This window comes from Lolium rigidum, chromosome 5 (assembly GCF_022539505.1).
Source record: "Lolium rigidum isolate FL_2022 chromosome 5, APGP_CSIRO_Lrig_0.1, whole genome shotgun sequence".
NCBI lineage: Eukaryota > Viridiplantae > Streptophyta > Magnoliopsida > Poales > Poaceae > Lolium > Lolium rigidum.
The window spans coordinates 2,658,599-2,685,440 of NC_061512.1; the positions used below are offsets into that span (position 1 = coordinate 2,658,599).

A 26,842-nucleotide genomic window follows, 5' to 3' on the forward strand; every position below is an offset into this window, starting at 1 on the left:
CCAGGATGTCACTCCTCTGCTGTTCCTGCAACTCACGTCCTTTTCATCAGTTGTTCATCCAGCCGTCCATTTTCCCGATCAGACGGGGCAACAAAAAGTCCCCAAGAAAGTGTGGAGAAAAAAATCCAAATTGAGCGACCTGAGAAAGAAAGATAAACGGCGCGACACGTAAAAAGGCTGCAATAAATAAAGCCACTGGTAGTAGTAGTACTAGGGGAGTGCACTCTTCTTTATTCTCGAGTTGAGTCCAAGGGAGAGAGAGAAGCAGGTGGAGCTGCAACAGTTCGCCACATCTGCATCCTCCCCTGCATGCCGATCGCCTCCAAGCTCCTCTACTTCCAGCGCCGCCCCTCGCCGGCGCCGCCGGACCCGCCGGAGCCCCCCAAACCTCCCCGCCGCGCCGCGGGGCCCCGCCGCCGCCGCAGCTCCGCCGGCATCTCCCACCACCACAAGCCGGTGAGTTCCGCTTTTTCATCTGTTTGTTCCCTTCCCTCCCTGACTGCCGCGTTTCCTGGCTGAAATTGCCTGTGCTCCGTTACGTTTTTTTGTCTAGCGAAGAAACATGGTTTAGTTTCCTTTTTTGAGCTTCAGTTACCACGAATTATTTGCATGTTTCTGTGAGTCCGGAAGATACGGATTTGACCGGCGGAAACTCGAGAGTTTTAGGCCGTGATCTGGGGGTGCATACTGGATGCGTGCTCCGGAAAATACTGCGAATTTCTTGGACAAACTAAACTGGGTAGGGAAAGTGTGCGTCGATTTTGTCAGGGATGGGAACACCATGGGGCCAGGGCACTTCCTGTCAGTACTCAAGATTCAGGAACAAGGTGTACCTAGAGGAGGACCAGCACCTGAGCACCCTGGGCCCAATTAATTCAGAGGAGCTACTGTTACTGCTAGATTTCGTTTCCAGATCAGGGAGGAGCTACCGTTGCTTTTATGGGACTAAATTACATAAGGCCATGTGGAATAGTGTACGGATTGCTGGGAATTGAGATGAACTTACCAAGGTAAGGGCATCTCCAACCGAGCGACCCAAACGGACGCGCTGGGCCGTCCGTTTTGGGCCGTTTGGGTGGCCGAGCGGACACCCGGACAGCGGCCCGCGTCCACTTGTCCGGTTGGGTCGCACGCTGCGCCCAACGCGGCGACCCAAAAAGACACCACGTGGTTCGCCTTCTTTGCGCGGCGCTGCGCCATGGCAGGCCTCGACGGGACAGCAATGGCGGGCGGTAGAACGCGCGGGAAAGTTCCCGCGCGCACCAAGGTTCCCGCGCGCGCGAAAAGGCCATTGGCGCGCGCTCGCGCCCAAGTTTCCCGTCCAAGGCCACCGGCTATAAAAGACGGCGCCGGTCTCACAGACCTCATCACAGCCGCTCCGCCGTCCTCTCCCCCTCCACCTTCTCCGGCGCCCTCTCCATCGCCATGCCGCGCACTCTGCAGGCCACGTGGGCCAAGCTCTCCCTCGCCACCCGGGCCAGGTTCCCGCAGACAAAGGAGGCGCGCGGACGCGCGGTGGTTCGCCGACGACGAGGCGCTCCGCGTCGCTGCCGAGGCGGTTGCGAAGAAGGAAGAGGACGTGGAGATGGTGGAGGCGGCCGCGGACGGCTGGCACGAGACCGCGGACGGGTGGTACGAGGTCGTGGAGGAGGGGCCACCGCGGAGGAGGAGCCCGTCGACGCGGAGGACCTCGCGCTGGCGAACATCAACGCCGCCATCGAGGAGCGTCTCGCCGATCTCACGCGCGTGACCAAGGAACACGAGGCCACCTGCTGGGCTGGCCGCCGCCGATTAGGCGACCTCCTCGGCCAGAAGAACCAGCTCCTCAGCCCGCCACCTCATCCAGCTGCCCTGGCCCGAGTGGCGCGCCCGGGAGGCTGCTGCGTCGGCGGAGCGCGGCCGACAAGAGCGCATGCGCCGGCTGAACGAGAACCACGAGGGGCCGCGTCCGCCTGGAGGCGCGGACCGCTATGGAACGCGCCGCCCTGCAGGAGCTGGAGCTATGCGGGAATCGGATGGTGTCGCCGCAGGAGGCGGAGCGCGAGCGCGCCCGAGGCGCGAGGATGGAAAGGAGGAGGATGAAGGCCTCCGCCGCGCCACCCAGCTTGTAAGCTGGAGAGGAATCCTCACGCGTACAGGCCGGCCGCGTCGAGTGAAATCCACGGCCCCGACGGCACGTCGGCGAGGAATCGCCGGCGAGGCCGGCGGCCCCGTACGTATTAGGATAGGAGTACTAGATTAAAAAAAATGTAATGGGTACTTTTTAATGAAGAAAAAATATTTCTGCCTATGACACGCGGGCCAGGGGCGGACAAGGGGCGGACGCGAGCGGCCAGCCATCTGTGTCCGCGGCCACGCAAACTCGTCCCAGATTTGGGCCGGGTTTGGGTCGTCCCGGACGCCGCAGCCATCTGTTTTAAGGATGGGTCCGCGCGCTAGGCCGGGTTTTTGTCCGGCTTGACCCATCTGGACGCGCGGCGGGATGGGTCGCTCGGTTGGAGATGCCCTAAAAGGTGTATAAACCGTCAGTTCCTGAATCCACCTTTTACCCCAGCAGTTGTGCATTTGTGCCACATACTACCCCATTTTGGTGAAAACTCTACCGGAGCCCACCATCTAGTAAATTCTGAACAAGGTTTTACCCCCATTTCAGCATTCTGCATGTTTTGTTAGGTAAGACCGCACCGGCGTGTTAGGTTGATGTGCCGCAACAAAATTTGTAAAGATTTGATGGTGTCATCGATAATCATGTCCAGCCTTATGTTAGGTTGATGTGCCGCAACAAAATTTGTAAAGATTTGATGGTGTCATCGATAATCATGTCCAGCCTTATCTTCACGACACATATGTTCCATTCCTCGTCGTCCTCATATTTTTAAGCCTCAATCATCACCGTGCACCTTACCCAACAAATATGCATCAGAAAAAGAGGGTCCAAAGTTTCTCATCGGTGTGCCCTTTGATCCAAATCTGACTGCCAACACCTTATCCACATAGAGGTTGCAGATGTTTCAGGGAAATCTCAGCTGGTGCCAGAAATTATGTTCAGTCTTTTCCATAGTGTGTAGAGTTTGTGGGTACAGTTTATTTGGCTGAGAACTATAATGTGAAGATGGAGCCGGAACATACTGGAATGTTTTTTCCGACAAAATGAGGTACGACCAAGCTATGGTGGAAAGTTGAGTGGGTGCATGGCTAGTTCTTTTGAAGAGCTATTTTGTGACATGCATGAGTTGTGGACTTGTGTATAAATGGAGCATGCAGAATATTTAAGTGACCTGAAACCATCGTGGAAACTTAATAGTCCTCATCTCTTCGATTGCTCCCACTAAAAAAATCTCAGTGTCAGTGGAAATTATTCTCCTCCATTCAACAAATACTGCAGTTTGGAGTGAAGACCAACGTCCAACCCCGTCTACTCCTCTCCGTACATACTATTCTGGTGAACTGGTTTGTGCATGCAACTAGTTTGAGCTTTACTTCTGGACAAAGCAAATTGTTATGTTTCTCTTTCCTCATCAAAGCAAGGAATGGAAGTCATGATACAAGGACCACTCGTTTATCTCTCCCTGAGAAGAATCAGGATGACCATCCAGAAGAAATGGCAAGAGTTTTGCGGTGTCTCCTCAGAGTTAGGAGGCAGCTAGATCGCTCGAGCTCCACCATGCATGCAAGCTCAGAATATGCAGAGCTGCAGGCAAGCATATCCTTAAATTCTTCGTCACTGCCCGCACCACCTTGATTAAGTTCTCTCTCGATCTTCCCTAAGAAACTAAGCATAGCTCTTGTATCATCATCCCGGTGCAACGATGATGGTGTATGTGCGCACATGGATGGTGGTGGTGGCGCTAGTATGCACGCTAGCCCTGCTGCTGCACTCAGCAAACGCGCAGGCGGCCGCCGCTCCATCGCTGTCGTCGTCACCGGCACAGAAGCCCAAGTGCGTGCCCGGGCCTGCGTCGCCGTGCCGTGTGGGTGCGTCCTTGCGTGACCCGGAGAACCAGGAGGAGGAGGGGATATTCAATGTGAAGGCGAGGGCGCCAAGTGGTGCGGGAGAGACAGACAGCGACGATGACTACAGTGACCCCGACCAGCCCAAAGACCCCGACCAGGCTGATGACGACGACCTTGTCATTGTCGGCCACTGATCGATAAGATAGATCGGCCGGTCCGGCATGACTGCTCATGCTTGCTGCTAGATTTCTTTTTCAGATTAGGGATGAGCTACTGTTACCTTTATGGGACTACCATAAAGGCCACGTAGAATGTGCAATCACGTTGTACGTATTGGTGGGGATTGAGATTAACCAAGGTGTAAAACAGTGACCCGTCTTCTATATATTTCTGTGCCCTTTGATCAATCTCTGGCTACCAACATATTCGGCCCACACACAATTGGTCAGTAATAGCTTGTTGTTAATGTCTTCATGAGTGACTTTTTATTTTATTTGTTGCAACGAAGGGACAGTCTTGTATCTCAGCGTACCAGAAAAAATTTCCAGTCTTTTCCAGATTGTGTAATGTTTGTGGGTACAGTGTATTTTACTGAGAACCATACTGTTATGATGGAACCAGCATATACTAGAATATTCTTTCCGTGATTATGAGGTTTGACTAATCTGTGGTGGAAAGTTTAGTGTGCGCATGGAAATGATAGTTCTTTTGAAAAGCTATTCCGTGACATGGATGAGATGTAGGCTTTAGTATAAATGATTACGCGAAAGCTTTAAGTGGCCGGAAGATATTGCGGAAACTTGTACTAATCTCTACGATTGCCCCCACTAAAAAATCTCTACGATTGTTGATTTTCTGAATGTTTATTTTGAAAAGAAGCAGCCATTTGAGAATATAATTAGGTTGAACATTCCTAATGTTTGATCAATTTCTACCAAGTGCCAACATACTTACTAGATTTGCCATCATCTAGCAAATACTGTTTTGAACATATCTCAGCTATTGCGAGATGAACTTTTGGTTCCTATTCTAGGCTTGTGGCTTAAGCAAAATTTGTTACATATTTGTAGAATCTCGTATTAATGCCATAAGTTGGCTGCTATTTCTTACGTATCATTTGGCTATTTTCAGGCATGCAACTAACCTCTTTCCAGGCAGAGAACAGGACAATCTTATTTTCTATGTTTTCTGTTATGATGATGTTAGTTGTGAAATGTTCTTCAGCAACTACCGCTTTGTTTCTAAGATCTTTTATTGCTAAAATCAGGGTCAGGAACTTGTTCCAGGGAATCAAAGAGATGGTGCTAAGCTTGTGGGATGTTCTGGAAACAAAATAGAACATGTTGTGGGTACTGGCTCCAGCTCAAGGCTAAACCATAGTGTATCAGATCATGCACGGCTCCCTGATGCTGTTCAACAAGCTAGAGAAAGGCTTCTTCAGAGGCTTAATAGTGTAGACTTATCTGGAAGAAGGTCCGCGACAAACCGTAACACTTTGTTGTTCCAAGTGCAGATTTTGAGCTATATTCAGTCACATTTACACATGTTCCTCAAATGTTTCAGGCAGCAAAACACTCCATCCTTCGAAACTATTTGGACTGGAGTACTACCTCATCCCGCTGACACTGATGTCTCTACCACTACGGATAGCGAACTTGGTAGCCTGACCGCGTACTTCCAGTCCAGTGTATCCGTCGCCGCCTGCAAAGTCCAAGAAATCTTTGTAGAGCCTTTCAGCATCGTGGATAAATGTATGCATGTCACGCCATGCATGGAACCAGTCCCTGTGATGCAAGAAACAGCCTGCCAAGACGCGGGAGAAGGTGAGAGTGTGTCACCTTCACCAGAGTGCTCGATATGCCTGGAGAGGTGCGGTGATACGGACGGGCTCATGGAGCTGCGCTGCAAACACATCTTCCACTCGGCATGCCTAGAGCGCTGGCTCCGGTCCCACGGCGACTGCCCCTACTGTAGGGCCACTGTGCTCCGAACGTCGGACGAATAAGGAAACTGAGGGATGACACCTAAATTATGGACTCTTAACCTGCTCTGCAAGGACCTTTTTAGTTTTTTTCTAGTGAGGCGATGATACCTTGCGGTGTCTGTTGCTGTATGCGGCTTCACCGGTTACTTGTTGCAACTGTCTGTTTGATCTATGTGAAACAGGCTCCACATGAGAGGACAGCCATTAAGCTAGCTGAACTACTGTCTACTGAACTTTTGCTCTTCTTATTCACAAATCTTCAGTGTGTGTGCTGATGATGTTCTAGACTTGTAAGAGAGTATCACTCGTCTAGCTGAACTATGCCTACTGAACTTTCCTTTGTTCCATCTGGTTTAAAGAACGATGCAGGTCCTATCTGAACTTCAGATTATCTGACATTGCAAGTGTGTGTATCCCTGACGACTTCAGTGAGCAATTTATTCGACATCAGCATTACTCCATTCAGGTCCGAGCGTACCACTTCTGTGACTATTTAAGTGGCCTTAGTAGCGAAGACGAGAATGTTATTCATATCCATCATTCCATCAACCCATCAGATCCTCAGGGTTAAGAAAGGATTTAAGCAGACTGTATAGTCCTCTGTTTAAGCTGAAATAGAAAGATCTAAAGTAAAGCTATCTATCCATGGTTGAAAGCCTGAGCAAGATTTCCACTTTGTCCTAGAATAAACATGGCATTATGGCAAGTTTCTATTAGAGTTTCATCTTTGCTGGTGTAGAAGTCTGGCCGGGTGCTTTGAAAATGTTAGATGCCCACCTCTTTAGATGCTATCTTTTTTTGAAACGCGGGCAAAAACTTTACCCATTCTAATAATTAAGGAGAAGTTTTACAAGGAAGTAAAAGGTTTTAGACTTATTACACGATCACTCTTCCGGCATCAAATAGCCAAATTCTTTGCACCCGCTAACACCCATAGTCTAGCCTCGTTCTTAACCCTACCGACAACGACTTGCGAAGGCCCACGCTTGTTGTTGAACACCCTATTGTTCCGCTTCTTCCACACCTCCCAAAGCATTAGCATGGCAAGGGATGCCACACCTTTACGGTTTTGCCCAATAGACATTACGTTCCACCATTCCGGAAAAGATTGTCCCCCCATGGTTGTAGAGTGAAGCTCAGGTGTGCCAAGCTATTCCTTTGTCTTGTCCCAAATCCTCAAAGTGAACCGGCAATGAACGAATAGATGGTCCACGGACTCCGTGCAACGCTTGCAAAATGGACATAAGCCGCAATTCGGCCACCCCCTCTTCTCCAATCGGTCGGCGGTCCAAACCCTATTTTGGTAAAGAAGCCAAATAAAAAAATTCTTCTTGGGCGGTTCAATGCGTGGTTAGATTACTAGAAGTGACGAAAAATCCAACGTTAGCATAATGAATATCTATAGGATCCTTCTAACTCTCAGTCCGACTAAATTTTTCGTTAGTTCAACCGGATTTAGAAAGACGCAACTCTGGTTTACTAAAAGGTGCAATTTTCACTCTTTTCACCCAGGAGCACTTTCCTAGAAATGTGCAAATTACACTTTTCACTAAACTGTATTTCGGAAGCACATTTGATCCCATGTGCATATGCTCCTGCGACCGTATAAAATATTTTAAAGTGCTAAAAACTTCTGAATAAAAATTTAGCTCGCATATATCGACATTTTATGTACACACACCAAGTTTCATGGATAATCGACTTATTTTTTTGTCTTGTGTAAAAAAGATAAAGAAATATTTCACTAAGAGCCCTTTCTTAGCACCAAATTTTGTCTTTCTCACATATGACACCAAAGATATCAGCTTTTCGTGAAACGACTTTACAAGGACATAGAACATCAATATGCACTTGCGACATTTTTTGCCAGATTTTTTTTACATTTAAAAATGGTTTAAAATGCATTTCAAAAATCAGGAGCATATGCACGTGGGTGCAAAAATGTCATGTCCGTTGTATTTGTAGTTTTCTAAATTGATTGAGACTTAAAAAGAATCAATGGATCGAGAATAAGAAAAACTCATGCCTATAATGCCAGGGAAGTTTCAAATATGCAAATATGGGTTCAAACCAAAATGCTAGCTACATTGCTCATTCTTTCTTTCAGCCTATGAACAGCGGGAAAAGTAGCCCATTTGCCTCTTTAGTATTGGCCCAGACCTTCTCTTGATCTCTCTCCCCCAGCCCATATGCCCCAGGTTGTCGGCCCCACCCTCCCGCACTGTATGGCTTCATCGTGTTGGGTTAGTCATCAACTCATCATTGGTTTTTTACCATCTCTTGGTGCTTAACTGACGTTTTATAATCTCAAATGCTTGACCTTAACAATGATTTTTCTAATAATATGTCAAAATATTTAAAAGATACATAAGATAAAGAATTCGCCATAGAAATATAATGATATCGTTCTTGCATATCTAGTTATATGCTTTTACAAATTAGCACACGATAATAATATTGGTATTTATGCACGTGTGTAAGACACTATAATAGTTGATAAGATGGTTTTTTCCTTATGCATTACACAACATCTAGAAAAGACAAAAGGATGGTACATATCTTTAGCATTAACTCCTAAAATTAGGAATTGTTTAAGATTAAACTAAAAAATTGTGAAAAAGATAAAACATATCATGAGATAAAAAAAAGATAGATTATCTTTCTTACTATGAGACAATTTCTTAGTTAAAAGAAATCAAGTCTACCGTTTCCCCTATGGCAATGATAAAGACACATCAAAAAGTAGAAATAGCTCCAACATTTAAACAAATTCATGAATTTATTTGAGAATCTCAAAAATTTCTTAAAAGACATAAATGTACATATGGATGTGTAATATATCCCTACATTTTTTATCAAATTTATCTTTTCATCTATGATCTACACACACAAGAAAATGTAGAGCAAAATAGAGTTCTTTTACTGCAAATTCTCTCTCGTATAATTTTCTAAGTATTAAATATTTAATTAATTAAATTTAGAATATATGTAGAACACACACATATATATACACCATGGCGTCCCTCTTAATTTACCTACATATATACACCATGGTATCACATGGTGCACCCGTCATTTACCTATATATATTGTAGAATGATAGAGAGGGAGAGAGATTGGCAGAATATGATGGATATTGTATTGAACCTCTCGGGCGAGTATATATAGTGGTACAGACTTGGAGACTAAGATAGCTCTCCTAGAGATATGGTAGGTAGAGATTACAAATCCTAGACTACCTAATGTGCTAGATGCCTAGACTGTAAAGGGAGAGAAATTGACGGAATATGATGGATGTTATATATTGAGCATCTCAGACGAGTATATATAGTGGTATGAACTTGGAGGCTAAGATAACACTCCTAGAGATATGGTAGGCAGGGATTACAAATCCTAGACTACGTAATATACATATACCAAATATATCTCTAACATATATAAATGCATCTATGAAAAAAAAGGTTTGGAATTCAATGATGTATCTCCTAGAATAGATCACGACCCCCCCCCTGTCGCCCTTGTCGCTGTCATCGGCCCCTGCTTGCGAAGATAGTGGAGAGAGCTTGTGTTGGATGCGGAGCCATGCGGATTCGTGCAAACTTGCTTTGCTGGTCTTCCTTAGCGGGGGTCGTGAGCGAACTAGCCGGTGTGTGCTCTATGGCGGTCAAGCGACCCACACCCATCCCAGTGACACTAGGCCCCTACCACGGCAAGCTACGAGGACAACCACAACTCCATATTCCAAGGGACCTTATAGGTCTTAGAAGATTTTGGGTCATCTCTTACCTAAGAGAAATCAAATATATTTCTATAAGATGGTACCATTAAATATGATTTTTGTATATTGCATGGATTAGATGGTACCATTGCACATAGAAACGTAGAAATAGTTCCCAAGCTCTAGCGAGCTCCTTGAATCTGAAACAAAAAAAACTGAAAAAAGTATCCATGCACATACAAAATTTCTTGGGGACACCTTTTCAAGTGTTATCTACACAAGATATAAAAAAATACGCAATGCAATTTATAGTTAATGTTTTGCCCTTTTGGAACCACACAATTTATCCCTTGTGTAGCTAGAAAATTAGTGTTATGTTACTTAAAAAAAATACAGATATGTAGAACACAGTTACATGTATCCTCAGAAAAATATTAAAGCTTTAAAAATAAACATTTTCCGATTTGTAAAATTCCGAGCTCCCTGAAACTTCAGCTAAAACGTGGCACCCATTACACATGCCCTAAATATACTTTGACTTGGCTGGATAGATAGGTCTTCCTGACTTTGACCCTTCTTATACGACCTGCCGGTCGACACACGATCATCACCACCAGGCTGGGCCCACAAGATGCGGACGCGTTGACTTGTCAGCGTCCGATGGCAAGGGCAGTACGTCCACGTGTCCCTGGTGCCGAATCCGACGGTGCGCCGTCGCCACTGTCTTTTAATGGAACTGCCCGCTCCCAACTGCCAACTGCCAAAGGGAAAAGCTTCGCTGTGGAGCGATCTAACAATAGCATAGGAGAAAAAGAAGGGATAAGAACTGGATTGATCGATGGTTTTGGGGTTGTTTCGTGGTAGGAAGCAAGCGAATCCGCGCCGTGTGGATGGTGGCAAGGTGAAAGCTTCGATCTTGGGGAGAAATTTCGGTGGAGGTCGTGGAGGAAGCTGCCATCTTGTTTGCGAGATTTTTGGAGCCGCCGTTGCGGAGGGAGGAGGAGGCCACGGCGATCTCGGCGAGGAATAGAAGGAAGAGAGGCCAGCGATGCTGCGTTGGCTGGCGCGTCCGGCGGAGCGCTGCCTGGGCCGCAGCGCCTGCGGCTGCGGCGGTGGCGGTAGCGGTGGCGGCGGCGATGGGGACGGGATGCTGTGGCACGCGGAGCTGAAGCCGCACGCCTCCGGGGAGTACTCCATCGCCGTGGCGCAGGCGAACGAGAGGCTGGAGGACCAGGGCCAGGTGGTGACCTCGCCGGCACTCACCTTCGTCGGGGTGTACGACGGCCACGGCGGGCCCGAGGCCTCGCGCTTCCTCTCCTCCCGCCTATTCCCGCACCTCCACAGTGAGTGCGCCGCTAAAATTAACTCCTTTACTCGCCGAATACACCCATGACCAAATCGCTTAATTGCTCGATCTTACCTGTGCATTTTCGTTCAGATTTAGCTTACACTTGGTGTAAATTTGCTGATTTGGATTACAAATCCTTTATGTACTTTCTACACATGTTTGTCAAAGTAACCAATGAGTTTTGAACCAAATGACATGCTATTTTCTACGCACTTTTTCTGAATATTTTCTGTAACACACATTTAAGACAGCTAAACAGTGTAATGCTCTATCTGAACCATGACAGAGTTCTCATCCGAGCAAGGAGGCATGTCGGCAGATTCGATCAAGAAGGCGTTCCGTGCTACGGAAGAGGAGTTCGTGCAACTAGTCAAGGGTTCATGGTTAAAACGCCCAAAGATCGCCACGGCCGGCTCATGCTGCCTCGTCGGAGTAATCGCCGACAATGCCCTGTATGTCGCCAATTTGGGCGATTCCAGAGCTGTCCTTGGCCACAGAGGACCTAATGGCCGTGGGGTAGTGGCTGAGAGGCTATCCAAGGACCACAATGTCGCCGACGAGGAGGTGCGGAAGGAGGTCAGCGAGCAGCATCGTGATGATCCGCGTATAGTCGTCTTGGCCAAGGGAGTTTGGCGGATTAAAGGCATTATTCAGGTAACTATCCTTGAGCATCATAGTTTGTATTCTAATGGTACATTTCTATTCATTGCTATTGTAGCTTTATTTCAGAGACTGTGGTTTCCAACATTTGTTAGTAGTTAATTACCATGTCAGAAACAAGGATAGCATTTCCGCAAGACAGATAAAAATGTCATACCGCAATACAAACCCGGCCAGAGAGCCTCAGCATAGGTAGGTGACCTGGTTCTAGGTTCTTGATTGGCCGGGCTTGATGATCGCTTTATAATCCATCTTGAAATTGATAAGAAATCAAAGGTTCTAGCAAAGTTACATGCTGATCTCCCATGTGCTAGCTTTATGTCATGAAGCCCTGAATTTGTTACTCGAATAAAGGCTATCCTCCTGCCTTGATCGGATGTCGCTTTGGTTTCATGTTCAACGTACATCAATGCATCTCTTCTCATATCATAATATAGATTCCAGTGTTCTTTTGCAAAGCACTCCTTGATCTAATACGAACGTAGGAATATATTCTGTTCGACAAAGTCGGCAACCAGAATTACTTGTGCAGTATGGCAAACCCATATGCTAAAGCTATTTTCTCCTTTTTTTTGTATTTTCCAAAGCAGATAGTTAGTCGATCTAGGTGTACACCGCATGATCTAAGAAAAGATGTCACAAGTTGCCTGCATGAATAATCATCACTCTGCTTTATAATGTTCCTTAAAAACTTCAAAAGCAGTTCAAGACAATAAACCTGCTTTTATTTATATATAGTAACAATCATGAGCCACTCTTTGGCCAAAATGGACATCATTTCCCTGATGCTTTCACTTTCAGGTTTCAAGATCAATTGGGGACGTGTATCTGAAGAAGCCTGAACTTTCCAGAGACCCTCTATTCCAGCAACATGTGTGTCCTGTTTCACTGAAGCGGGCCGTCATAACAGCCGAGCCATCGATCAAAGTACGCCAGATACAACAGCAGGACCTCTTCGTAATATTCGCATCGGATGGTCTGTGGGAGCAGCTCACTGACAAAGCAGCGGTCGATATCGTCTTCAAGAATCCAAGAGCGGTAAGCCAAGTTTACTTAAACCCAGTCACGTGGAACCATTGTAAGTTGTTCCTTTATGGATAGACTGATATATTTTGTGTGGAAAATGTGCTCAGGGAATAGCAAAGCGTCTGGTGAGGGCGGCTATATCCGAAGCCGCGAGGAAGAGGGAGATGAGATACGCCGACATGCAACGGGTCGAGAGAGGGATCAGGCGGCATTTCCATGACGACATCACAGTCGTGGTTGTATACCTCGACAAGCACAGGCACGGCACGCAACCGAAGATGAGTAACTTGAACAGTTTCAGGTTCACCAATGCACCGGTGGACATCTTCTCCGACGGCTCGGATGAGCCTCAGCACCACCCCCAAAGGCTGAATCATGCAACCAACGGTGCCGTGAGCTAGTGTTGTGTCTTCAAGAGGAGGGTAGATAGTGAAAAGAAGATGAAATTTTCTTTCCAGGCACATAGACTGAGGACAAGAATCTCGTTACATCTTTTAGAAAGAGAACCAAATGTGGGATGCATTCCCAGGTTCAATGTTTTGCTTTCTTTTTGTACATATATTGTGTGTATATATAATCAAACCAATCCCCAGCCAATATCTCATCTCTAGGTAAGTTGATGTTTCTAGACAAGAATCTCGTTGCACTTTTGGACATAATTTGGTCATCAATAAGGATGGAAGATCAGATTCCCCAAGAAGAAAAGGAAGCGGAAATCTACAGATTGTTCCCAAGATCCTTTGCACCCATCACAAGCAAGGAACTGTCTGAACCTGAAGCTCTGTTCACCATTGTGATTTGGTCTGGGGCGTGGGTCTAGGATACCAGGTAAAATAACAGCAAGACTGCTTAGAGCATCCCCACTCGTTGGCGCTCCCCACGCCCAAATCCGGCGAAATTTTCGTCCGAATTGGATGAAGATTTGGCGTGGGGAGCGCCGAAGTTCCAGCCGTCCCCCCGGCAGGAAACCCCCAACCTCGACCATTTGACATATTTCAAACAAATTCAACATAAAATTTAACAAGTTCGGCAAACAAGAGGACGAAAATTGCTGAAACAAATTCGGCGATAACAGTACAATGTTTAACAAGTGCTGAAACAAATGAAGCACACAAATTTCACAATTTTTCAAATAACTAGTTGGCGTCGGCCGTTGGCGTTGCCTCGGAGCCTCCATATGTGCTCCACCAGATCATCTTGCAACAGCTGGTGCATTGTAGAGTCTCGAATCTCCTGGCGCATAGCAATGAAGGCGGCCCATGATGGAGGCACTCGGTGATTTGGCCGTGCAAGAGGACCCTCTCTCTCATATGGTGCTTCTTGCTCAGCCGTAGGAACCGGATGCTTTCGCTCATCTTCAATAATCATGTTGTGTAGGCACACACAGCAGTTCATCACCTCCCACATCTGATCTTTGGACCAAGTCATAGCGGGGAACCGGACGACAACAAATCTCTGCTGGAGGACACCAAATGCTCGCTCGACGTCTTTTCGGCAAGCTTCTTGTTTCTTGACAAACTCGCAAAGTTTGGGGGTGCTAGGGTTGGAGATAGTCTTCACAAATGTTGCCCACTTTGGATAGATACCGTCTGCAAGGTAGTATCCTTTGTTGTAGTGCCTACCATTGATCACATAGTCCACCGGGGGAGCATGACCCTCAACAAGCTTGGAAAAGACCGGGGAGCAGTTTAGGACGTTGATGTCATTGTTGGATCCAGGCATACCAAAGAAAGAGTGCCAAATCCAAAGATCATGGGTAGCCACTGCTTCAAGTATCACAGTGCAGCCTTTTTTGTGACCCTTGTACATTCCCTGCCACGCAAATGGACAGTTCTTCCATTGCCAATGCATGCAGTCAATGCTTCCAAGCATCCCTGGAAAACCTCTAGCTTCATTTGTTGCAAGGATCCTCTGAGTGTCTTCGACAGTGGGTGATCTCAAGTAATAGTCCCCGAACACTGCTATGACGGCCCTGCAGAACCGGTAGAAACAATCAAGGGCGGTGGACTCCGCCATCCGAAGATAGTCATCTGCGGTATCACCGGGAGCTCCATACGCCAGCATCCTCATAGCCACCTGTGCACTTCGCGGTGACGAAAATCCAACCAAACCAAGTGCAATCCGCCTTGCATCCGAAGTAGGGATCAAAGTGGCGGATGGCATACACAATTTGCGAAATAGCTTTCGCTCATCTCGAAACGACGCCGGAAAACACTCTCACCGTGCAATGGATTGTCGGCGAAGTAGTCGGCGTACAACATGCGGTAGCCCTCCATTCGCTGTCTCGGCTTGCACTTCCGGCGACCTCGTGCCGACCCACCACGCCGACGAGTTGCCGGTCCGGCGTACATGCTTGCCAAGCAACCAAGGATCATCATGTGCTCGTCGTCTTGGGCGGCCGCCGCCATCTCTTCTTGCATAAGCTCGACGAACATCCGCTCCTCCTCTTCGTCCGAGTCCATGGCCGGCGAGGCAAATGGACGAACACCGACGGGCGTGGTTGAGGCAACCCGAGCCGCGAGCGACGACGAGCAAGCGGTGCCGGAAAACGAGCCGGCGGAAGAGCGAGCCAGATAGGCCGTCGTCCAAACACGGCGGAATATAGGCAGGTGGGGAAGGAGGGGCGGCGCAATCTGGGCAACAAGCCGGCGGGGTGGTGCCGGCGGCGAGAGAGATACGAGGGGTGGGGGAGATTTTGAGCGACGTGGCGGTGGGGTTCGTGCGTCGAGTCACCGACAGATCGGGCCCTTCCCCGCTTTTCACTCGTCCGGAGTCCCCGAGAGCTCCCCGGGGGGCCGGGGGTGGCGTGGGATCGCCGGATGAATTTAGGCCCAAATCCGGACGAAAACGAGGAACCGGGGGCGCGACTAGGCCGAATTTCGCCGTTCGGATGGAAAAAACGCTCACCGGGGGCCTCCTCGGGGGGACGAGTGGAGATGCTCTTAGATTCGTGTGTGCACTAGTAGCATTGTGGCATGGGCAGCCTACACTGCCAGCTGCCCCAAAAGAAGAGCTTTTCCAGCTTTTGTGCCTTTTTCTTTGGCAGACATTGGTGTCTTCTCCTTGTTGCATAGTCTTGTGTGAAGTCCCATCTTAGGGTAGAGTGTAGCTGTTATTTGTACTCTCTTGTGTGAAGTCCCATGTTCCAACGGTTGTTTCAAACTGGAGGCTGATTGAAACCTGATTTATCGAATTGAAGATTGCCGTGGGATTAGATATCGCAATCTATTAGGGCACAGCCATGAGCGATGAAAGTAATGGTAGTTTCTTGGTTGGCGGTATTTTAGTTTCATTTTTTATCTACAAAATGTTCCCAAAACTTCCCAAGCAGATCCTAACAAAAGTACTAACAAGGCGTCAAAGAACTAGCTGGAAGCAAATTACAAGAGTTGCCAAGCGCAATCTCATTTGAATTAGCATTTTGCTTCAAGGCACTCCAGGGTGACTGATTGCGGAAAAGAATCCTATACGACCTGGGTCGTATGCTTCTAGGGCTGGACCAACTTGTTCGACTGCCACGTAGCAATACGAATCTCAAACCATCCATGTCCACTTAGCCCAATTCTTATCGCTAATCATTTTTCTCTTTTCCATTATCGCGTTCATGCTGAACCATCTGAACGCCGCCAAAATTCGCATGCTCGCTGTGTCAGAGAAACACGGCGATTTTTACAAAAATAATCTAAAAGTGAAAGAAAAGTAAAGACTGACCCTCTGGTTAAATTATTTCACCGGACTAACCTTTTTTGTGTGGCGCCCTTCCCATCGGCGCCACACCTCACTGTGTGGCGCCCATGCGAGCGGCGCTACACATCCATGCCGACGTGGCGCGATCGACGCTGCGCGCCGTTGACCAGCCAACGTGGCAGGATGTGTGGCGCCGCTCGCATGGGCGCCAAGAAACACCGGCGGTCACTGCTCTCCCCCGACTTCCACGGCCACAGTCGTTGCTGGGTCCACCATCGTTCACCGCGCTCGCATGCGGTACTCTCCTCTTTTTCAGTATGTTTTCCCTCCCCTCAACGATGTAACCCACCGCGTCGCCCCTCCCCACCCATCTACGGAACGAGATCCGATGACATGCCCATGATGAACAGTAACCGTGATATGCGCCTAGTTTTTTGCCATTGGAACATATGAACATGAACAGTGTATATGCTACAGTACGTGCGCTACAGAATCATCCACAGTGTATATGCTATAGTTCTTGGTCGTCGGCACCGCATGCGTCCCCGCCCGGCGTCCCGCACCAGCCCTACAGCCAAAGGTCACCGGCGTCGCCCCTTCCAACCCTCGCCATCATCCCCGGATGGTGTACCGCACCAGCGCTGCAGCAGACAATCGCCGGCACCGCCCCTCCCCACCCTTGCATGTGTCCCCGGTCGGCATCCCGCTCCAACGCTGAAGCACATAGTCGCCGGTGCGACCCCACCCACCCTCGCATGCGTCCCCGGCCGGCATTCCGCACCAGCGCTGTAGCCCAGATCGCCGGTAGCCGTTGCGAACTTTGCGTCCCCATGGCACCGTTCCCGTCGGCGGGGGTGCAGCCAGCCTCAATTCATGACGCGCGCCGGCCACAACTACCTCTGTGCCGCTCGTCGTCCTCGACCCCCTCATTTGCCACATTGAAAAATTACAAAAAAAAAACCGAAGATTTATGCCTATGTAATATTTATAGCCTTATAGAGTTGTCTCATTTGCCACATCACCACTGACGGTGGGCCCCCCTATCAGATTCTGTCTTAACCGTTAACGCGACTAAAAACGAGAATCAGTGGACATTGCAACGAATTCGCGCAATATTGTTGGATTTTTGCAATTTCGCCGAATACCGATGTTTTTTCAAACTTCACGCTATAATGTGGTGGTTTTTTGGAATTAACCCCAGCAAATTGGAAGTGGACTGCTTAATTCGCTCGGTACACAGTCAGGACACCGCAATCAGAAGCAATTTTCAACGATATTGTATTTATCCAAGAAGACACAATTTCCACGGCACACATGGACGAGGAGAATTCCCGCGGCTAGTAGAGGCAAGCAGGCATGCGACAACACGATTAAGAAGAAGGGGATGGATTAGTGTTTGGAAAGATACTGGAAACTGGAGGTGAAGTGGACCATGCCGCTTTGATATTTATGTTGCTACGTGGCAGTCGAATGAGTTGGTCCAGCCTTCAGGAGCATACGACCCGGGTCGTATATGATTCTTTTCCACTGATTGCAAAGAACAAGGAAAACTGTGTCTGCAAACAACACCAGGCAACCAAACAACCTGTAGATTTAAGAAGGAAAGATCTATCTGTATGGTCAAATGTGGATCCATAGACCACATTCAAACGCATTGCGCTCAACACATAATTCACAACGATAACAACAATCAGGCTGCAAGATCATAGTATAAATAAATGGCCGTCAACGGCACTTCGATATGTGGGGCCCAATTGCAAGTGACTCGTAATCTTGCAAACCAGTAGAGTTCACGGCCAAAGCATCCATAGCAAGGCAACAGTAACAAGGTAGTAAAAATGATCTACAGATCATGGTAACAAGATAATACAGTACTAATGATCATGGGAAGGAAGTAGCAATAGTAGCGTCTGCAGATGAAATGCAGTCTACAGGTCCAAGCAAAAATTAGTGGAGTAGCAGCAGGAACAGTGGCACCAACGGTAGTAATAGTAGCGGTAATAACAGTGGCAGCGAGAGTAACGGCGGCGGTGGACGGACTGCCGGACTGGCGACCCACCGGCCATCATCAGGCCAACGCCGGGCCCAGCGTCAGCGAGACAAGAACCAGCAACAGCACTGCGACTCCGGTAGCCTTGTAGGCTCCCGCCGCGTCGCCCTGTAAAAAAAACACATAAAATCAGCCACGTGTAGTCTTGTTGACTGGACGTCCACTCTCTGACCCGTGGGCCCTCGTGGGCGGGCGCGAGGTCCGGCCATCAAATCCGGTTTTGGAATCCGGCCGCACGGATTCGTCGAGCCGCGTGTACTACGTGGAGCGTGCAGTAAATGGGTGTAGGTGGGTAGGGATACGTACCGACATGTCGGCGGCGGAGGGGCCGGGACCCGGGGCGAGGCCGCCGGTGGACGGCGACGAAGCGGCGGAGAGCGGGGAGCCGGCGGGGGCCACGTGCTTCTTGGTCTTGGGCTTCTTGCTAGGCGCGGGAGCCGGGGCGGCGAGGACGACGGCCGCCGGCGCGAGGGTCGGAGGGGACGTCGGCAATGCCGGCGCGGGGGCTAGTGCTGGAGGGGAGAGAGCCGGCGCGGCCACCGGTGGGGCCAATGTGGGCGCGGCGGTGACGGGCGCCGGCGCTGGGGGAGACGCTGCGGGCGCGGTGGCGGGGGCCGGGAATGTGGGCGGCGGGGAGCTGACGGGGGAGGGCGTGGGCGGTGGGAGTGTTGGTGGAGCTGTGGCCTGGAGGGGGGCGGCGGCTGGGGCGGTGAGCTTGGTGCTGGAGTGGGAGGGAGGCGATGCGGGTGAGAGGGAGATGGGGGTTTTGGAGGAAGGGCCTGGGGTGGCTGAGGTGGTCGGTGAGGCGGCGGTGGGGGACTGGGCGACGGCGCCGGAGTGGGAGGAGGAGGGCGCGGCGGCCGGAGACTGGGAGTAGGCGGTGGAGGCGGCGAGGAAGAGGAGGAGAGGGAGGAGGCGAGCCATGGCAGAAGCACAGGGGAAGGTGACGGTGCGCCTGGGGTTTGTGCCTGTTGTGTGTGAGAGTGTGAGTGAGAAGAAGAGCAGAGAGCAAGCTGGGCAGCACTACTGGTAAAAAGTCTACTGGCTAGGAGTACTAGCTTGTGTGGTAGAGTCACTTCTTTTCTTCACACGAGAGTTGCTCTGGCCTCTTCCTGTGAGCACTGAAATGAAAAAGAAATTGTGGTTGATGACTGAGAGGGGTGACACAATTGCTTTTCCTTGGGAGTTGCACCAAAATTATAGGAATTTTATACTATCTCTGTCTCATCTAAATTTAGACAAATTACAACATTCCTTTATCGATATCTTCGTATGCACGTCAATTCACACAAAGGAAGCGGAAAAGAGGCACAAGATGGCCTTGCGATTTCGAACTAAAAGAGCAAACTGTGATGAATGATCAACACAAGATGGCATTGTGATCTCGCTAACAGAGCAAACCCTGTATTTCCCTTTTCCCTCTCTTTCCACCACATCTATGCTTGTTTTAAGTGGCAAGGAAGGAATAATACTCCGTAGTCCATAAGTTATGATGCTGATAAAAACAGAAGGCTCAAGAAACCCGATTTTGAATTAACAAAGCCCTTAGCCTGCCAGGAGTACAACACATCTCGAGCACACACGATGTTGGGGTTAGAGCATCTCCACTCGTTGGGGCTCCCCACGGCGAAATCCGGACGAAACAACCGCCGGATTGGACGAAATTAAGTCGTGGGGAGTACCGTATTTCCAGTCGTCCACCCGGAGTTCGGCGGACATAGTTTAAATTCAAACAAAGCGTCATCCCGCGCTACAAGTACGGCCAATTGATCGGCAAAAGGAGCAAAATGATCAGCCACAGATCGGCGATCGGAGGGAAATTACACGGAAACAGGATCATCGGCAGTCCCGGCCGGCACGGCGGTGTCCGACGGACCAGTTTCCTCACACGCCTTGGCCGAAGCGGCTGCGGCAGTCGACGTCGCAGCAGCGGCAGTGGACGTCGAAGCAGCGGCAGTCAACGAGGTAGACGGTGAGGAAGACGAGGTAGGAGCCGGCGGAGACGACGAAGGACCGGCCGGAGTGGCTCGAGAGGATGTCGCTGCGGTGGCCCCGGTACCAATTCCTCGTCTCCTCGTCCATCGGTTCCATGTTGCCGCCGCCCATCGGGAACGCCAAGTCCGTGTTCCTCTTCTTCGCCGCCGCCGTCGTCTTCGGCGAGGCGATCCGGCGCCTTGGTTGGCGAGCATCTCCCGCCACCTGCCGTCGAACTTGCCGTTCCTCCCGTCGGCGTGCGACCTCAAGTCGGCCCAACACTTGTCGATCGACGCCTGCATCCTGTCGGCGGGATTGCCCGTCTTTTTGATCTCTTTGAGCTTCTTCTGGCTGAGTTCAGGGCGCCCTTCCGCCGCGCCAGCCGCCGGAGCGTCGGGGTTGTACGGCTCGGTCTTGCTCTTCGAGAGGGTCGTGCGGGTTTCCTTCCACTTCTCGCAGTTCTCGAGGCCGGCGTAGATGTTCAGGAACTTGAACTGCATGCCGGTGTCGTCCGTGTACATGTCCAAAGCACGGCGCAGCTGGGGAAAAAGAGTACGGCGATACGGGTCAGCTCACGACGATGTACCTCGGTGATGCGAGTCGACGGAGCGTACCTTTTGCTCCAAGTCGTGGCCGCTGATCAGCCGTTCTTCGACCTCCTCCTGTATGCCGTGCCATTTGCTGCACGCCGTCTGCATGATCCCCCAATGGGTGGCCATTGCCTTGTCTCCCCGGTACACGTTCATGTTCGTCTTGTTGAAGTAGGGATCAACGAGTTTGCGTTCCTCGTACGCCTGCTTCACTCGAAGCCAATATGTGTCGACCGATTGGCCCCGATTATGCCGTTCATGGACACGGTCATCCAAGCTTCGGCGAGGCACTCCTCTTCCTTCGGCGTCCATTTGATACGCGGTTCGGCAGGCGGCGACTCCTTCTTCCTCTTATTCTTCCCCTTCGACAGGTTGGCGGCGGCTTGAGTTGGCTCTTCTTCTTCTTCGTCTTCTTCTTCGACGGCTTGGCTTCCGTCGGCAACATCCTCCACATGCTCCTTGCGCGCCGCCACAGCTGCCGTCGCCCTCGCCTCCTCTTGCGTGAAGAACCCCGGGCTCGCGGCGGCGGCGGCCATGAAGAACCCCGGGCTCGCAGCGGCGGCCATGGAGCCGGAGGTGATCATCTCGTGGATCTCCTCTTCGTTCGGCGCCGCCATCGCACCGAACGGGAGCGGCCCTCGTCGCATGACCGGCGAGGTGCCCTCGAACCGGCCGCCGCTGCCGCCGACGTCAAGCTCGGGCGGCGACGGCGTGAACCTGGAAGGTTGGACGTAGGCGCCCTCTTGGAACATGGCAGTCGGCGACGGCGAGTACATCATAGGGGAGAAGGACGACGGGGAACTGCTTGTACCTTGCGCCGGCCATTGGCCGGGGAACATGGAGCCGCCGCCGCCGCTGAAGGCCATGCTGATCTTCCTCGCTTGTTCCTCCTGGGCCGCCGCCGCCCTCTTGGCGGCGGCTTTTTTCACCCTCTCCGCCCTGTCGCTTGTTTCCACCTCGCGCCATTTCTCGTCCGCCGCCCACTCTGCGTTCGTCATGCCCGGCGGCCGCTCCTTCTTCGCCCGCGGCTTCCTCGTCGTCCCCTTCGGCGGCATTGTGGTGGACGAGAAGACGAGGAGGAGAGCGGTGGTGGACGAGAAGATGCCGCCGGGAACTGGAACTGGAAGACGAGGAGAATGGACAAATTCGGCGGGAGAGAATGGGGATATGCAAGCAAATTGGAGGGAATGGAGGGAAATCGACAGGATTTGGTTTTCCTGTCGCCGACTACGCGGGTCCACATGGCGTTTCGCGCAAAAATCTTTCATCCGGAGTCCCCGAGCGCGCCCCAGGGGACCGGGGATGGCGTGGGCTCGCCGGATGGATTAAGGGCCAAATCCGGACGAAAACGAGGAACCGGGGGCGCTACTGGTCCGATTTACGCCGTCCGGATGGAAAAACCGTCGCTCGGGGGCCTCGTCGGGGAGACGAGTGGAGATGCTCTTACCAGCTTACAATATAAGCACAAAGCAGAGCAAAATGACACCCAAACAAGAGGAGCACGACTACACTAAACAAAGATAAAAACTTGAAGCCTTGAGGTCTTCGTTTCGAACAAATAAAGAACGGAGGGTGCCGCCGGCGAACACCACCGGAATCCCCACCAACCGACTACCCAAGTGCAGACGCCCAGGCACATCTGACCACATAATGAAAGCAAGAGAACGCCGAAATCTCAGAAGCAACGCCTTTAGGAAGGGGAGCGACACCAAGGTGGCACCGTTGCTCGATCAATCAAGAGACATCCAACTGTGATGGGGGGCCAAAGCCGAGGCTCAACGAAGACGCCTCCAAGAAGGATAATGGCGCCCAAGAGCATCACCGTCATCGGCTCTAGACAGACCGGCCATGGCTTTCACCCGAGCCGTCGACTTCAAACCCACCCCAGCCACTCCACGAGCGGGGACATCATCGAACACCCACCACAATACCACATCACCGGAGAAGCACTGCGAAATCCGAAAGTTGGGACCTATTCCTCGGTGGACCAAAGAAGGCCGAATGTGGGACGAGTGAAGGTTAGGACAGAGCAGTCGCTCAGCGGCGCTGATGAGAGCAATCATGGGAGAGAAGAGGAGGACCGATGGAGCCACTGCTCTAGTCCCGGTAGCACAACAAAGACATCCGCGCCATCGGACCTCACAGGAACCCACCAAATCAGCACTGCCGGTCCAAGCCGGCCGAACCTACCTCCCATCGGCCAGATCTGACCATCTGCGCACGCCAAGGTGGCATCTCCAGCAGCAGGCCGAGCCACACCGAACAGATCCCAGGTCGAAACCTCGAGATCCGTCATCGACCTCGCGCCTCCACCGGCGCCCACGGCCAGGCTGGCCAGCAGCCATCGCTTGGGACAGACAAGGAGACATCCGCCGCCGCTTCCACTCGGGTCGCAGGCTTGCAGAAACCACTGCATCTCCCCCCGCTGCCTCAACGTGCGCAAGGCCTTCCCTACCGTAGCTCACCGACCGCCGCCACGCCAGGCCCCGCTGACCTCCGCCGAACAGCACCGCCGCCAAGGATGACGCCGCCCCGCACAACTCCCCTCGCGCCGGGTAAAGGAAGGCCCGCCGCTGCCGACACCGCGCAGGCCTTGCCCGGTGGAGCACGCCGGTGGCGGCAGGGGAGGGAGGAGTGGGGAGGTGGGTAGAGGCAGGATCTAGGGTTCCGCCCTAGGGTCGCGCTAGGCGATCGAGGAGCGGAGGAACTTATGATGCTCTGCTAATGATTATTTGAAAAGGAAAATAACACGCATCGGACAGCTGTTTGAGGCACTGGTGCGAGGTGCTTTTTTTAACGCCTCTGCCCAACAGAGTTCACAAAATAACCGTTCGGCTATGTATTATCATTTTTTCTTAATTTTAAATGTGTTTGCAAAATAATTAGTGTATCATAGATATAAACAATTTATCACACAAACAAATAGTGTAGCACATACATAAATAGTTTTACAATAAGGAATGATAAAAATAAACTAAGTAACTCATATAATTTAAATAAAATCGTCTTGTTGTCTCCTTTGAGCCTTCATAGACGCTCGACAAAGATCATTTTGAAGTTCTACGTGGATTTCCGCCTTCATAGTGAGGAAATATGCATGCAGCTCGTTATCAAGCTGGGCAAGAGGACCCTGGCCATCATACAAATGATTATGACAATGCAACTCGAGATTCTAGCACATATGCTTCACTAATTATGAAAACAATAAAGAACTATCTATTTGCTTCACTAATTATGAAACCAAACAAATAAAATAACAATTTTCCTAAACACTTGCTCACTTGAGTTACTTTATTTTACTTTACTTGCTTTTATCTTTATAGTCTTTACTCTACTTGCAATAGTTACTAACTTTATTCACTTTCAGCACTTTACAATTTTCTAGTTAATAGTAAAAAGTATCTTACATATTCTAGTTCATTGCTTTGCATGAAAGGCCATATAACTAGGTTATAGGGCTTTAGAGAATATATAGTTTACCTTCAGCTCCTCATGAGTTTGACACTCAATTATTTAGAATTGTACTATGGTGATTCCCTACACTTGGGGATTATTAGTGTGTTAACCCAAACCTTGTATACCTTGATGTTCCCTCTAAGCTTCTCAATTGTTTCCGTGCAGATAGAGAGGCGTCTTTACACCCCTCTTATCATCTATTGCTTCTTCCAACTCCTGCAACAATTTGATGAATCTACGGGAACCTAGTGAGTGTGATTCTTCCTTACCGATCTCCTTCTTGAGGCGGTTGATAGTTGCTTCAGCCATTGACTCCATCCGCTCCATGGTCAAAATTTCTTCCTTACCGATCTGCTTCTGGAGGTAGTTGTTTATATTCCATTCTTCCTCCATATATTGTTTAACCATGGGTAGATCCTCTTCCACATGAAGGAAATACCCTCGTGGCATGCTCCCCCATGTAAGACATGCACTTGCCTTGAAGAGAATATGGAAGATAGAAACTCAAAAACAATGTTTACCTCGAAAAGACTTGATGCGAGATTAGATTGACAAGAAGGATTATATATATATATATAAGGTTTTTAGATAAGCAAGGGATTCTAGGGACGAAATAGAGGCAAAACAGGGTCTAGAGGGGGGGGGGGGGGGCTAGTTGCACGACCAAGGTATCTAGCCGCGCCACGTAGGCATTCTCCTCCTTCCCGACTCTATCATCGAATCCTTTTTGGTACACGATATATTTTCCGTAAAAATGATCTAGAAATTTCCAGAGTTTCCGACACATTTACGAACCGACGAATTATCTTTTATTGATTTCTGAGTTTCTGGCTAGGTGAACTTCTTTGCGATTACCTTTTCGGAACTCTGGAGATGCAATTCTTCCACTAGTCCCACAAACTTTTGACCTGCAATATAATGTTTAAGATATTTCCCGTTAACAACATATGGTTTACCTCTCATATATCCTTGAAGTCGAATGTCTATGGAACGGTAAACCTCTTGTATCACCTTCGGACCTTCTCATTTCAATTTTAACTTTCATGCAGAAAACTTGAAATGAGAGTTGAACAATACAACTTGACCCCCTCATTAAATTCTCTTTTAATGATTTCTTATCATGCCAAATTTAACTTTTTCTTTAAATGACCTATCACTTTCGGAAGCGTCATTCCTCTACTCATCTAGTAAGCTCGTGTTTAGGATTCTCTCTTCTTCGGCAGTTTTAAAATCAAAGTTTAATAGTTGAACTGTCCAATAAACTTTGTGTTCTAACTCTATTGAAAGATGACAAGATTTTTCATAAACCATTTTGTAAGGGGACATACCTATAAGATTTTTAAAGTAGTTATATATGCCCATACATCATCATTAATTTTCTTTGGTCAATCAGTTCTAGTTTCATTAACTGTCTTTTGCAAGATGAGGTTAAGATCTTTATTATTTAATTCAACTTGACCACTAGATTGAGGATGGTAGGCTGAAACGACTCTATGAGTTATACCATAGTTGATAAAATTTTCCTAAAAGCTGAATTTAAGAAATGAGAAGCATCATCAGTAATTAAATTTTTTGGAAGTACAAACCTAGGAAAAATAATGTCCTTAAATATTTTTATTGGTGTAGCATGATCAACGCTCTTGGTTTAAATTACTTCCACCCATTTAATAACATAGTCTACTGCAATTAAAATGTGAGTATATTTGATTGACTCTTGGAAAGATCCCATAAAATCAAAGCTCCAAATATCAAAAGGTTCCAGTGGTAAAGTATAGTTCATAGGCATCTCATATCTTCTCCTAATGTTTCGTACTCTTTGGCATGCATCACATGATTCAACAAGCTCAATACAATCCTGATGTAAAGTGGCTGATAAAAACTTGATTGTAATACCTCTGTTGCAGTTCTATCTACAACATGATGACCTACATATGGACTACGATGGCATTGTCTTGTGATATCCTATTGTTCATGCTCAGGTACACGCCCTCTAATCATGCCATCTACACTTTTTTTATACTCCCTCTATTTCTAGATATAAGGTGTATAGTTTTTGGCACGAATATTAAAGAACGCAAGTTGAGGAAAAACATACATCGGGTTTGGGCGGGATTACCTCTACGAAATTGATGTGAGAAAATAGAGGAGTTTTAAAAAATAACAAAACACAATCAAATCCTTAAAAAAAATTGTTCAGACAAGTTGTGCAACACAATAAACCTTATAATTTGGATTTTTTTTCCTCAAAAAACTATACACCCTATATCCAGGAATGGAGGGAGTATAAGAAAGATTCATCCCAAAAGTAATGTGTCAAATTATAAAACAATGTTTGTTTTCGATTCTAGATAAATGATCAGTCACAGAATTATAATCTTCACATTTTCTATCAACA

The 26,842-nt window shown here is 49.0% G+C and overlaps 3 protein-coding genes and 1 pseudogene across 3 annotated transcripts; 3 read left to right on the forward strand and 1 right to left on the reverse strand.

Moving 5' to 3' along the window:
* Positions 1-262: 262 nt before the first annotated feature.
* LOC124653830 (probable E3 ubiquitin-protein ligase RHY1A) lies at positions 263-6,361 on the forward strand. The gene is made up of 3 exons (XM_047192893.1): positions 263-456; positions 5,222-5,427; positions 5,518-6,361. Exons 1-3 carry the CDS (start codon positions 310-312, stop codon positions 5,957-5,959), a joined length of 795 nt encoding a protein of 264 aa, XP_047048849.1. The 5' UTR covers positions 263-309; the 3' UTR covers positions 5,960-6,361.
* On the forward strand, positions 3,498-5,209 carry LOC124653831. Its single transcript, XM_047192894.1, has one exon. The coding sequence runs from the start codon at positions 3,810-3,812 to the stop codon at positions 4,146-4,148; it is 339 nt and encodes a 112-aa protein (XP_047048850.1). The 5' UTR covers positions 3,498-3,809; the 3' UTR covers positions 4,149-5,209.
* A 4,343-nt stretch (positions 6,362-10,704) lies between the features above and the next one.
* Positions 10,705-13,326, forward strand: LOC124654017 (probable protein phosphatase 2C 78). Its single transcript, XM_047193060.1, has 4 exons — positions 10,705-10,999; positions 11,291-11,658; positions 12,466-12,702; positions 12,798-13,326. The coding sequence occupies exons 1-4, from the start codon at positions 10,705-10,707 to the stop codon at positions 13,089-13,091; spliced, it is 1,194 nt and encodes a 397-aa protein (XP_047049016.1). The 3' UTR covers positions 13,092-13,326.
* Positions 13,327-18,445: 5,119 nt separating this feature from the next.
* LOC124652642 lies at positions 18,446-24,855 on the reverse strand (annotated as a pseudogene).
* Between the last annotated feature and the right edge of the window lie 1,987 nt (positions 24,856-26,842).